A 14,123-nucleotide genomic window follows, 5' to 3' on the forward strand; every position below is an offset into this window, starting at 1 on the left:
CTCTCTCTCTCTCTCTTTCTCCTCCACACTGTCACTTGATGACAACTACATAAGCATTTTTAGGCATTGAATAAATGATATTTATATATTATAAGTGCCGGTAATGACGGTATTGAAAATGATACCGTTGCTATTTTAAGACCCCGCGGTACACGATATTACCGTAATACCGCCCAACCCTACAATGAAGTGGGTTTGAGCACATGTCTGATCTTGCCCAAGGCAGTAGGATCAGCACCAAGTGTGTTCTTACCAATCTTTGTGAGAATCACAGGTGTGGCCACATTCCTCCTCTTGCTGCCGTCTCCGAGGACGGTGGAGTTTCCGGTTGGGGGAAAGAGTTTGCCGTTGCGGAAGGCTAGCAGGTGGAGTTTGTAGACGGCCTCTTCGGCCTGACCTGAACTTCCCAGAGATGAGAAGAGAGATGGGGGAAGCTGTAGTGACGCCTCCACAATAGCGTTCTGCAGACATGGAGATGCAATAACGTTACCGTCAAAACATGATGGATATATTCCTGCTTCCACAGCTTTATTGGAGTTCTCGGATTGAAGAAACACTAATCTTAAATCTACAGTACTGTGTACTCCACACACATTGACGTACAGAAAGTACCAGAGAAAAACGCATACTTTGTGAGCCAATGCTGACAGGTTGCTGGTCACGTTGCATTTGAAGCTGAGCTGGCGCTCTGGGTTGATGTCGGGGTCTCTGGGAGAGAAATGGGTCATGGCCGTGCGCTCCGGAGAGACCTTCTGGAACAGAGTGCAGGTCATCCCATTGAAGCTGCTGGCCTTGATCGCATGAGCCTCCAGAGCAATGTTATGAGAGTTCTGTTGAAACAGACAGCAATAAAGAAGAATGGCTACCACACCATACTCCCACAATCACATGTTATTGAAGGACTATGAAAACTCTTTCAAACTAAAGTCTATATAATGTTCACTGCCGTTCAAAAGTTTGGGGTCAGTAAATTGTTTTCCTATATAATACTTTAATTCAGCGAGGATGCATTCACACAAGCAAAAGTGACAGTAAAGATGTTTATAATGATTTCTTTCAAATAAATGCTGTTCTTTAGAACTTTCTATTAATCAAACAATCATGAAAAATATTAACATACCTATATCCGTTTAACTAATGCTGTTTTCTATTTTAATGTAAAAAAAGTATATTATATTATACAATATTACTTTTTTACTGTATTTTTGATTACAGTTTTACTGTATTCTCCTTGAGCATAAAATACTTTACAAAAACACTGAAATCGTACCGACCCAAAAGTTGTAATAGTATGCTACATTTTGTTGAAAAAATAAAGGGTTCAAAAAAGAAAGCATATAAAAATATATACATTTATTTCAGTTCACAAAAAAAGTTATGAAAACTGTTCAGCTGCTTTTAATAAAAAAGGGGGGAAAGTCTAGTCTGGCTATCGACAGACCAAGCTCAATCTTTTAAGACTGAACATTAGTCAGTGGAGTCTGCTCTGTATTTTCTACTGCACAAGAGGTGTGATCAACGGGCATAGTTCAAATGACTCTGGATAGTCCTTCAACCAATCAGACCAACGATCCGGGTGACGTACTTTGCAGAGCGACACGAAAACTCGAAGCAGGAATCGTGTCAACAAACGTGTTGGTGTGTAGCATTGACTAGTGGTTTCCAGAAGCAGCAATGGCATGGAGCAATTTTTGCAGGTTGTGCAAAAAAAAAACATGAAAGTGAGTGGTATTTACACCAACTCGAGCGATTTGTTTGCTAAAATAAAAGAAGCCATTGAGCATCGTCGAGAGGTTTAAAGGAATTGGATTGACGGTCGCTTCTCGATCGTCATCGTGTTAAAACTGCCAATTGCGCGGCAGGTGGATAAGCCAGTTTGTGATTGGTCCCCGCAGATTTGTAACGGAAGCAGGATAGAAAAAAGTACAGGTTTCCAGCCTGAGCTGCAGATCAGGATGGGTTTACCCAGTCTAGGAAAATGTTTATTTCATTTTTATTCCACACCTCTAAAAATACCAACAGTGCATTGTATGCAAGTAATTTAAGAATTTACACTATTTTTCAGTAATTCCAAAGAAATATTTAAAGTCAACATAGACATTAAATTCTAGCTGTTAGGATGCACAAAATGGAAATGCTTGCATAAGACTATTTTTTTACTACTATCTATCAGTTGTTTAAAGACCTAATGATCAGTCAGTTATCAGTGAAATAATTTGTAAAAAGCAAACAAAAATAGCAAGAGGCAAGGCATTCTGGAGCGTTTAAAATAATAATATTAATTTAAAATAAATGTGTTATTTGAGCTGTTGTCTAAATGAACTTCTGGTTACACCAGCAGAACTAGAACTAGTAATTCAGAATACTAGAATTACTAACAAATCTTTTAATTTAAATCATTTTTTTAGGAAAAAAATAATAAAATGACTAAAGCACATAAAAAACCGAATTAAATGAAAACTGAAAATTTAAAAATTAAATTTAAAATATGAATAAAATTATAATAATATATAAATATAAAATAAATTGTAATCGACAGTATGGGCAGCCAATTTAGGAGACAATTCTTTTAAAATGAACAATTGAAATGATTTTTGCAGTACTCACAGTAGAATAGGCCAGAGCCCCATTACTGATTCGGAGAACGGCGATCCTCTGCAGGCACTCAACGATACGTGAGCAAGCTCGCGCTTCCCTCTGAGCCATCCATAACACTCTCTCATCAGCCAGCATCAGATTACTGGAGATATCCACCATCACATCTCCCAGCTGAGAGAGGAAATGCAGTTAGAGACAATGCATGCACACCCACAACAACGCCGATTCCTCCAGGCATGCATTACACCCACAAACAGACTACATACTAATTCAATATACACACACAAACACACTCCCACCGCATTCCTGAACAAAACCTAACATTACAAAGAAAAATGTTGATGGGTAAAACTTTTTTTTTTTTTTTTTTTTAGGAAATAAAATGTGATTACTGGGATGCGTCTGACATTCCCACGCTAGAGAAACACTTGCAGCAAATGTTATCAAAAAACAATGCTGGAGTCCTAAACAGCCTCTTCTTTGTCAACTCAATACAACTGAGTTCCACTAAATTCCTGAGCAAAATTACACAAGCATGGGAAAATCGCGAGGCAAGTCAAATTTAATAACGTGTCCTTGCAATATGTGAGATGTTGAATGACGGTACAGATCCCTGCGCAGGTGTTACATGATAACGTTTCCCCTCAACACTGAGTGAAGTGCAACCTGATCCTGAAAAATAGGTTCTATGTTCCTCTTTGGCCCAGTGTCCAAATCCCTCCAGATCCTATCAGCTCCTCTCCTTACAGATTCAACTGCAAAAGTCTGTTTTGTTCTCCAGAGAGGAAGAGAGTCACGAACTGAGGTGGCGAACAGGTAAGTTGCTTTAAATCAACAGTTTTCAACCTTTCTGACTTCAAGGCCACCCCATTGTCCACACCACTATTCAAAGGCCACATAACTTTGTCAATTATTTGTAATTTACTTGATAGATATTAAGGATTTTGTAAAAATAATATTTTTGTGGCAATTTTTAAATGATAAAATACATTTTATTGCAGTCTTTCATGTCTAGAAATTCCCTCAAATACACATATTTATTCAGAAAGTGGGAATCTTGGTTCTTCAATGTAAAACAGCTGTTGGGGGAGATCAATAAAATAAGGAATATATTGATTTTTAGCTCATTTTAATGGTTGTTTTGTCTGATCATTTTAGCCCTATAAAGCCTACCGAACCATGGTTGAAAACACAAATTCTCTAAATTATCAACATGATCAAAACTTGCTGAGAAACCAGTTGTTCACAATCTACTACATGCCTTCTGCCGTCTGATTGATAGTTTATAGCTTTTTAGCAGGTAAAATAACTTTTGGTATAATTGTAAAAACATCCCCATTCAGGCAGTGGTTCACATGCGTTTTTTTATGAAGTAAACATAATAACTTTTTGGTCACTTTAGTTTACGGTCCAATTATCACTATTAACTATAACTTTTGCCTTAATAAACTCATAATTACTGCTTATTAATAGTTAGTAAGGTAGTTGTTAAGTTTAGGTATTGGGTAGGATTAAGGGATAATAGTAATAATTTGTTACATTTATATAGCGCTTTTACAGGGACCTCAAAGCGCTTTACATAGAAGGGGGAATCTCCTCAACCACCACCAATGTGCAGCACCACCTGGATGATGCGACGGCAGCCATATTGCGCCAGAACGCCCACAACACACCAGCTTACTGGTGGAGAGGAGACAGAGTGATGAAGCCAATCAGTATATTGGGATGATTAGGAGGCCATGATGATGGACAGAGGCCAAGGGGCAAATTTGGCCAGGATGCCGGGGTTACACCCCTACTCTTTATCGAAGGACATCCTTGGATTTTTTATGACCACAGAGAGTCAGGACCTCGGTTTAACGTCTCATCCGGGAAGTAGAATATGGTCATGCAGAATAAGGCATTATTATGTGCTTTATGAGTACTAGTAAACAGCGAATATCCTAGTAATATGCATCCTAATAAGCAACTAGTTAATAGTGAGAATTGGACCCTAAACTAAAATCTAACTTTCTAACCAATTTTTATACTATTAGTAATATTTCAAGATGACCACTTACTGGACTGAAGCAACTTTGGTTTGCTTGATATATCCATTTTTTGAAAATCATGTTAAAATGTATCAAAAATTATCCATCAGACTTTTGAGGAACGTTTATTTGTTAATCTCACAATCATCATTGTATTGCACTAAATTGTATTTTTTGATGCCCACAATAAAAATAAAAATAAACTACAGAACTTTGATCATAAAACTAAGCATTTAAATAATGTCTTAAGATATATTATGAGAAATACTGATATTTATATGCATTTTATGCAAGTAATCTGCTATACACTTAGAAATATCTCACTGAACGGTATTACAAAACTATCAGAATTTCATCTTATTTTTAATAAGAAACTTACAGCAACTCCACTAAATTGCATAAATTGCAACCTGTTTGCTAATTTTTTCATCCGAATAAAACTGGTGTTTTTTTCCTCAAGTGTGAGCTCCATATTCTCATCATAATATCATACTGTATGAGCCATAAAAGCCTGATGTATCCAATATGATACTCAAAAATTCATATGCACAATTTTATATAAAAAAAGATGATTTTTCTGACTATTTATTCACATCGTCTTTTGGGTTGCACGTAAAAAATAGCATTATTAAGAACAGAACTGCTGGGTTTGATTGTTAATATTCCTAATACAATAACAGTTTTCTCCCCTACATGACTTAACTTTTTTATCTCACCTCTTTATACTTCTCTGCAAACTTGCCAATCTTCTCAATCATCTCTGCCACAAAGATCACATCCACCTTGTCAGAGAAGTTGGGCGCCTCTGCAGTGTAAGCCAACAGCTGCTGCGCTGTCTGAACCGCATTGGTCAGATTCAGAGGCATCTGATATTCAAGAAAAGCAAAAAATGAGCAGACAGACAGAGAAGAATCAAATACATCTGACTAAAAAAGGTGTATGATGAAAGTTAAACACAGAATACTGTATTGCAAAGTTACAGTCACCTACCTGGTTGATGATATAAAGCACACGCGTGACATCTTTCATATATTCACAGCGCGAGTAGTCGTCTTCCGCCCACTGTCCACCCCGGTCACATCGCCTCCATGCACGTCGCTCTTCGGCCGAGCTGCCCGAATAAATGCCAGCTCCGGTCACCTGCCGTTTACAGGGTAAGTATGCCGTAATGCCAGCCAGTGTACGAGGCCATCTGCATACAGACAAAGACACATGCTAAATCTCCTTCAGATTAATGTGCAAGAAAGGAAGTACCAAGCACACCACTTGCCTGTGGTATTGCATGGAAATAAATGGCCTTAAATGGGAGTGCATTTGGTTAAAATATGCAATAAGTAAAAAATGAAAAATAAAAAAAAGATTAATGGGTAAACAGTCTGATGGTTTTTGCTTGCACACTAATACAGGTTTCACTTAGATCTATAACCACAAGAGTGCAGCAAAGAGCTAAGATTTTTTTTAGACATTTGTTTTGATATTGTCAGCAGTGGATACATGTGATTCAATTGAATGAACTTTTTTTATGAAAGATTAATTTTATTCAGCATTAAATTGATCAAGAGTGACTATTTATAATGTTACAAAAGATTTCTTTAAAAAAAAAGCTCATTAAACTATTTTATTTATCAAAGAAAAAAAAAAAACGTATCACGGTTTTTAGGAACAGGAAAAACCTGAAACAGGTTCAACATCGATAATAATAAAAAAAGATTCTTGAGCACCAAATCACCATATTAGAATGATTTCTGAAAGATCATGTGACACTGAAGACTGGAATAATGATGCTGAAAATTCAGCGTTGCATCACAAGAATTAATGACATTTTACAATATATTCAAATAGAAAACAATTATCTTAAATTGTAATATTTCACAATATTCCTTTTTTTTTTACTTTTGATCAAATAAATTGCCTTGGCGAACAGAAGAGACTTCTTTCAAAAACTCTAACCGACCGCAATATTAAGTGGTAATGTAAATCTGATCAGGTGTTCGCAAGACTCACCGATACTCGCCCTTGTTGTTGGACACCCGATCTGGCAAGCAGTACTTGGCAGAACTCTCCAAAACCACAATGTGGACCGTCCTAGTGTTGTTTCCTCGACTGGTGCGCACACGACACTCCCAGTTCCCAGTGAATCCCGGCTGGATGTTGGAAATGGTCAAGGCGCTGTGTGAGAACAAATCAAACAAGAACTTGTTGCTCCAGGACTATAGGTTTAGCATAACAGATTTTCCACAGTGTCAACTAAAGCTGAAATAGTAATACTTTACAAAAAAAGTTTCTGGCAGTTTCCAGCACAATGTTGGTAGATCAAGTTTATATTTCGGGTATATGTATCACCATGCTCCAAGGCAAACATTGGTCATAATGTGATTCGTGTATATCTAGTGTGCAGAAATGGCATTTTGCAGTCGGTATTGGATTTGGGTGTCTCCTTCATGGCTGGTTTCGATTACCTGGCTATCAAAGAGCAATTCTGCACCATGCTTTTCTCTATGTAGATGCCTTGAGTGGCATCAGGTTCCACCATCTTCCCATCCTGATACCACAGAACCTGCATGTCCTCATCCACGAAAGAGGCCATGCACTGAAACGGCAGGCTGTCGCCCTGGAAGACGATCTGATGTTGAGACGGTGTCATCTGGAAGGAGGGAAGCTCTAGAGGAGCGTCTAAAATAGAGAAAGGAGAAAAACAAAGAGAGAGAAAGGAACAAAAATACACTGTGGTCAGCCACAGATAATTGCTTTTTTGCAAAAGTTGACATTAATGAGAGATTTGGGAGCGGTTTCATTGTAGTTCTTGCACAAGCTATGGTTAGAAAGTCCAAAATCAACATAAATGGGAGGCCTGAACCAAGGCTGAAGATCTTTTATAGCAGGAATACTTTGCTTATGGTGTAGGGGAGTGTGTTAGTAAAAGAACAGAAAATCATTGGTTTTGGGACATTTGATTCAATTATTAGCAACAGTGTAATTTTTCTTTATCAGTTTTTATCTTAGAATACAGATAAGGTACCTAATGTGTCATAGGTCATGAAAAGCTGATCTCATGCTGCACAACGTCATTACAATATAACACTTAATGCATTTACATTTAAATAAGTTAAAAAAATACAAGTATATATATATATATATATATATGTATATATAGTCAGTGTAACATATCCAACAAGAGAGAAAACAAGTGTTGAAGTGTATTCTTACCACAGGTGAGGGTTTCAGGCCTGAGCGAGGTGATTAGCTGAGCCTGTAGGGAGCGAGGGAACGAGCAGTGAGTTTCCTTCACCCCTACCGCCTTATCTTTGATCCAGACCACCAACCATTGCAGGTTACAGTCACACAGAAGATACGGGCTGTCAAACTCCCTAAGAATGTATGCAGCATGTTCAGAAATTATTGTAAAAACTACATCAGAGCCAAACATCTTTAGATAATATCATAAGAACATTCCTTTCTACAGAGTGTGGGTCAACAAATGCATTACATTTAGACTGGGGTCTGAGTTTAAGTTAATGAATATGAAGTTTGTGAACACAAGCACTAATAAACTGCAATCTGCATTTTATTTTAGGTATTGCACATAGCAATAGTAACATGTGCAAATGATGCAAAGTACAACAAAACACTTACAGTATTTTCAGAGAGCCAAGGCTGTCGAAGATCCCTTGAGAAAGTGAAGAAAACTTGTTCTCCGAAAGGTTACTACAACGAAAATGGGGCAGTAATGAGCAACATATAGCATCCTAAATAGTAACTGATGTTCCCATCATAAATCATAGTTGTTTTAGATTGTGCAAATTGCCCTTAAAGATGCAGTAAAAGATTTCTGAGAAACACTGTTGAAATCAACCCAAACATACACACCCTCCCTTCATTGCCCTGCCCCCAAAATGCACAAAAAAATAAGCAAAGATGACAAAAAGAAAAACAAGGAAGAACAAAAAATGAACAGTATAAAAGAGTATATTCAAGCAGGAGTTTGTTGTTATTTGCCAGCAGCACACAAGCTCCAGACAAACAATGACACTCGAAACTGTCCTGTTACTATAGCTAACATTACAACAACAGCATATCTCGATTCTGTGAAACAGCAAAACCAATATTACTCACAAAAACAAGCTCTGGGTCTGTTTTCAGACCTTTTCGCTTTGGTCTCTCCAGCGCTGGAAAACTTTTCTAATATTAATGCAGGTTCTAAAGCTCTTGCCTGATAATAATCCTTTTTCCTGTGATATTCCTCTGACCTTTTCTCTTTAGTAATGTCTCTCAGCCATGTCTCTTTCTACAGTCCTTCTTCAAATCTCCCTCTTTCTCACTCTCTCTCCTCCCCCCATCATGAGTGGACACGCTCCCTACTGCTGATTGGCTACAAGTGTGTTGTGGTACTGATCAGGTCTGAACCACTTTCAACAGCGTTTCTCAGAATCGCTTACTGCACCTTTAAAGGGATAGTTCACCCAAAAATTATCCCATGATTTATTCAACCTGAAGCCATCCTAGGTGTATATCTTCTTTCAGACGAATACAATAGGAGTTATATTAAAAAATATCCTGGCACTTCCTAGCTCTACAATGGATATAGTTTTTTGGAAGTCCATCAAAGCCTATTCATCTGGGATAAATGTGCTCGAAATGGCTCTGGGGGGTTAATAAAGGCCTTCTGAAGTGAAGCTATGCGTTTAAGAAAAACATCCATATTTAAAACTTTATCTACTAAAATAAGTAGCTTCCGGCAGACGACCGTACGCATCAATTTACGCCAAAAGAGTAACACTTGAACTTGACGCTCAACGTAATGACGAACGATGTTGTCCAGCCCTGTTTGTTTGAACCGTGAGAGGCGACAAAGCTTACGCTACTAACGCTTACGGGTGAGTAAATCAAGGGCTAATTTTCATTTTTGGGTGAACTATCCCTTTAAGTATCTTGAATGATGAATAAAATGGAATAGTGTTACAACTATTATTATGATTACAACAGAGTCTGTGAAGATTGTGCTAAATTATTTAAATATCTAATAAGCAACACTTTCTGATCTGACAAATGCCATATCTGCTGTTTGAAATGAGAAAAAAAAAACCTTAAACTTAATTGTAATACTAGTCCAATTTATTCAAGTGGGATCCATTAACATGTTAAACTAAAAAGCCTCATTACAAACTGTTTTTTTCCCTGTATACCCTTGACATCACATCTGTTTGGGATGAAATCTGTTCAGTGCTTCAACTGCTGTCTTAATTGAAATGACTTGATAAATTATAATCTTCACCTTCACCTGGTGAAGACAATGCTCACTGTTACACCTGCAGCTGTCGCTACACCCATGGGAAGTCAACGTTAACACGCTCATCTAACAACATCTGTTATGAGTTTCAGAATTCTGTGAAGGGTAATTAGGCTAATGAATCTCAGCCAAACACCACCAATGACATTTGCGTTCTCATCACAATCTAATAAAAATATCTGCAAATAAACAGACCGGTGGATAGATGGAAAGACAGATAAATGGATAAACGCGTTAAATTCGCATTATGAGATGGATTATACACAGATGAGCCAAAACAATATGACCCCCTGCCTAATATGCTGTTGATCCTCCGTGTGCTGCCAAAACAGAGCCAACTCACCGAAGCATGTACTCTGCAAGACCCCTGAAGGTGTCCTGTGGTATCTGGCACCAAGACGTTAGCAACAGTTCCTTCAAATCCTGTAAAGTTGTGAGGTGGAGCCAACATGGATCAGAATTGTTGGACCAGAACATCCTACAGGTGCTCAATCAAGATTGAGATCTGGGGAATTTGGAGGTCAGGGCAACACCTTGAACTCTTCATCATGCTCCTCAAACATTTCCAGAACAATGATTGCAGTGTGCCAGGGTGATTTATCCCGCTGAAAGAGACCACTTCCACAAGGGAAAAAAACATCATGAAGGGGTGTACCTGGTGTGCAACAATGTTTAGGTAGGTGACACGTGTCAAATTTATGTCCACATGAATGGCCGGACCCAGGGATTCCCAGCAAACCATTGCCCAGAGCATCACACTCGCTCCACAGGCTTGTCGTCCTCCCACAGTGCACCCTGGTGCCATCACTTCCCCATGTAAAAGGCGCACAATTACATGGCCATCTACGTGATGTAAAGGAAAATGGTACTCACTGGACCAAACAACCTTCTTCCAATGCTCCAAGGACTGACACTCCTGGGCCCATTGTTGGTGCTTTTGACTGTGGTCGGGGTCATCATAGGCACTCTGATTGGTCTCCGGCTACGCAGCCCCATACGCAGCAGAGTGCAATTTTGTGTGACTTGTGCCACAGTAGACCTTCTTTTGGCTAGGACCAGACGGGATAGCCTTCGTTGCCCTCGTGCATCAATGAGCCCTTGGCGCCCAACACCCTGTCGCCGGTTTGTGTTTGTCCCTCCTTGGGCCACTGTTGGTAAATTCTCACCACTGCTGACCGGGAGCAACACACAATCCTTGCTGTTTCAATGATACTCTGACACTGAAAAGGGCCAAGTTGTTTGGCCAGATGACTAAATCGCTCATATCTTTATTCCTGCCCATTTCTGCTGCATCCAATACGTTGATTATGAGAACTGACTGTTTGCTTACCAGCTAATATACTGAATACTTAATATGTGGCCTTGTTAGAAAATTATCAAAAATGTTTGCTTCGGTGAGTGGTCAAAATGTTTTGACTCAGTGTATTATACATTAAAGCGTAACCCCTGGTCAGAGCCTGACTCCACCCACCGGCAATAATTGAAAAATATTCACGGGGGGCGTGCACCTGAGACCCGCGTCTCTCTGTAAGCAAGGGCGTGGTGAGCTGGTGCCTGCTTACGTCACGTAGTACCACAACATCCAATAGGAAAATTCAACTGCAGTAGCCACCGTTCAACCTGAAGAGGGCAGCACTACAACGTTTTTACACCATATATTGTAGAATTGATTTAAGTTTAAAAAAAATTTCTTTAGGTTCAGAGTAGTAACAAAAACATGACTTACAGTTTAATAAGGTTTGTGAGACCTTTAAACACATCCACATGGAGGCAGCCGATCAGATTTTTGGACAAGTCTCTGCAAGGTACAAAAGATAAGAGAAAGTGTTGTTTGGAAACTCGTACAGGCACTTTTATATATCATTTCTTACCTGGGTTTGTAAAAACAAAACATTTTACATAATTTTTTTTAATTGAAACATCAAATACATACAACCACATACAATTTGCAACAATAAGCTTTAAATGAGCGTTTTTTCTCAATGATTAATAGACACACAATAATATTTTTACATTTATACATTGGCACAGATTTTTTTTGCTGTAAATGACACCATAACTGATCCCATCAGTTCCACTCTGGAATTTATTTTATGTTATTTTAGTATTTAGTTTATATAATATTACAGTATTATTATATGCTGAATTATTATACTATATTATATACCATTACTATTATTATATACTATTCAAGTGTGTATTATTTTGAATTAGCTTGTATTTTTGTTACTAATTACATTTTAAGTAATTGTATGTGTTTCTTTAATTCAAATATTTCTATTTATCTTAAACTTCTATTCATTTCAATTTTAGTACTTCAAACCTATTTTATTCCATTTAGTTGCCAAGGCAACATTTCTAACTTTAAGGTGTTTTGTTTTATTTAATCGATTCATTTGATTCTATTTCAGATTATTTTTGAATAATGAAAACAATTTTTAATAGTTTTAGTTTACAATAACAACCCTGATTCTTGATGGAGTGAAAGAGCATTCATACAGCCTCATAACTGCTTTTAACAAACCAAAACAAAACATGCACCTCACCAAACACCAATTAGGAAATTCTCATCCTGCTAGTGCCTATATTTATACAATATTGACAGCCAAACTACCATTACATCCCAGACAAAACATAACCAATAAATGTCAATCTAGCAGTCATCCCAGTCTTCATACACGACACAACATGTTTTTGGCAAAGGTCTCTAAACCCCATCTAATCACTCACTTTAATGTCAAGCCACATTTCAGACATACAAGCATGAGACATAAAAAAATATAGCACCTTGATTCATCACAAGCTTCCTTTCAACATCAAAAAGCACATCAATATGTGATGGGGTCTTGTGTACATTTGAGAAGTTGCTCAGTTAACACTGCAGAATGATAATAGAAAAATTAGGCATTAATCTCAGTATGAAATGTATGTAATATTATTAAATATAGCAGATAATATTACACATTTCTTTTTAAAGAATACTTCTTGATATCTGTTCTTTGTTCAGTTATGAATATATTTTTTTTTACAGTTTAATAAAAATGACAAAAAATTATTTTAAGAGAATACTTTTAGATATCATCTCACAATATTTAGTTCTTATAATAATTAATGAATGCATTTTCTAATTAGCATCAGCCATTTCTTTTTGAAGTTCAGGAGACTTAGACATTTTCTTCTCTGAAGTTGGCAAAGTAACTAGGATTATAAAACTGTGAAAATGTATCTTGTACACTCTCTCAAAAGTTCGGAAGACAGCTATTCTTTTTCAGGGACGCTGCATACTTCTCCATTCAGCCAGCCAAAGAGCAGTTTATATTGGCAAGAAGTGAGTCATATTACACAGCCACGCCATACACGCCAACCCTCTGAGTGTGCACCTAAAGAACGTATATAGCCGAACACTCACCACATGTACATACTTCACTCTGCACAAAACAAGGAACAAACTCTCCTTTCTTTCTCCAAGTCTCTTGCTCAACACACACACACACACACACACACACACACACACACACACACACACACACACACACACACACACACACACACACACACACACACACACACACACACACACACACACACACACACACACACACTAAAGTAGATAGCATCAGTCATGCTGTGCAGAGTGCCGTCTGGACATTGTCCATCTGGAGTGAAGAACTGCAGAAAGATGAAGTCTTATTTCCGTGGTTGCACGCACGCACACACCCACCAGTGAAATGGTTTTTACTCGAATCAGAGCATTTCCGCAAGAGAGGTGTCAACCAGATTTATTTTAGTATCACTGAAATACTATTATCATTTTATCAATAATTTTCTGAATTTGTTTATATTTTTATATTTTCTGTTTTCAATTGAATTTTACTTCAAGTTATAAGGATTTTGTTGTGTTTTTTGTCCTTTTTTATTAGTTTTGTTTTTAAATACGCCTATAAACTAAATGAAAATTGTTACCTTGGCAACTAGCAAAAAAATTTACAATAATATATATATATAGGTTTATATTTAGTTTATATATTTTATAATGTAATAATTTCACCGTTACTCTACAAAATGTAGTGACAACTAGTATTTAAAATATACTATCTTTATGTTTATTGGCATCTTTTTTATGAATGAAGGTCACGATCACTGATACTAATACAGCTATTGATGTCTGGATAAAAATGATTTATAACTATATATTTTTTTTTTTTAAG

General features: G+C 37.4%; 1 protein-coding gene across 1 annotated transcript in view; it reads right to left on the reverse strand.

The window, feature by feature from the left end:
• Positions 1-14,123, reverse strand: part of adgra3 (adhesion G protein-coupled receptor A3) — a 52,535-nt gene that overhangs the window by 14,723 nt on the left and 23,689 nt on the right. The window contains exons 4-13 of the mRNA XM_077201865.1: positions 11,642-11,713; positions 8,262-8,333; positions 7,836-7,996; positions 7,088-7,301; positions 6,633-6,797; positions 5,619-5,820; positions 5,345-5,494; positions 2,608-2,769; positions 630-830; positions 254-461 (exon numbers count right to left, since the gene is read on the reverse strand). Coding sequence (XP_077057980.1) covers positions 254-461; positions 630-830; positions 2,608-2,769; positions 5,345-5,494; positions 5,619-5,820; positions 6,633-6,797; positions 7,088-7,301; positions 7,836-7,996; positions 8,262-8,333; positions 11,642-11,713 — 1,607 coding nt within the window. The remainder of the gene's footprint in view (positions 1-253; positions 462-629; positions 831-2,607; positions 2,770-5,344; positions 5,495-5,618; positions 5,821-6,632; positions 6,798-7,087; positions 7,302-7,835; positions 7,997-8,261; positions 8,334-11,641; positions 11,714-14,123) is intronic.

Source organism: Siphateles boraxobius, unplaced genomic scaffold, assembly GCF_051911475.1.
Source record: "Siphateles boraxobius isolate OS27281-9 unplaced genomic scaffold, OSU_SipBor_1 48, whole genome shotgun sequence".
In the NCBI taxonomy this organism is placed as follows: domain Eukaryota; kingdom Metazoa; phylum Chordata; class Actinopteri; order Cypriniformes; family Leuciscidae; genus Siphateles; species Siphateles boraxobius.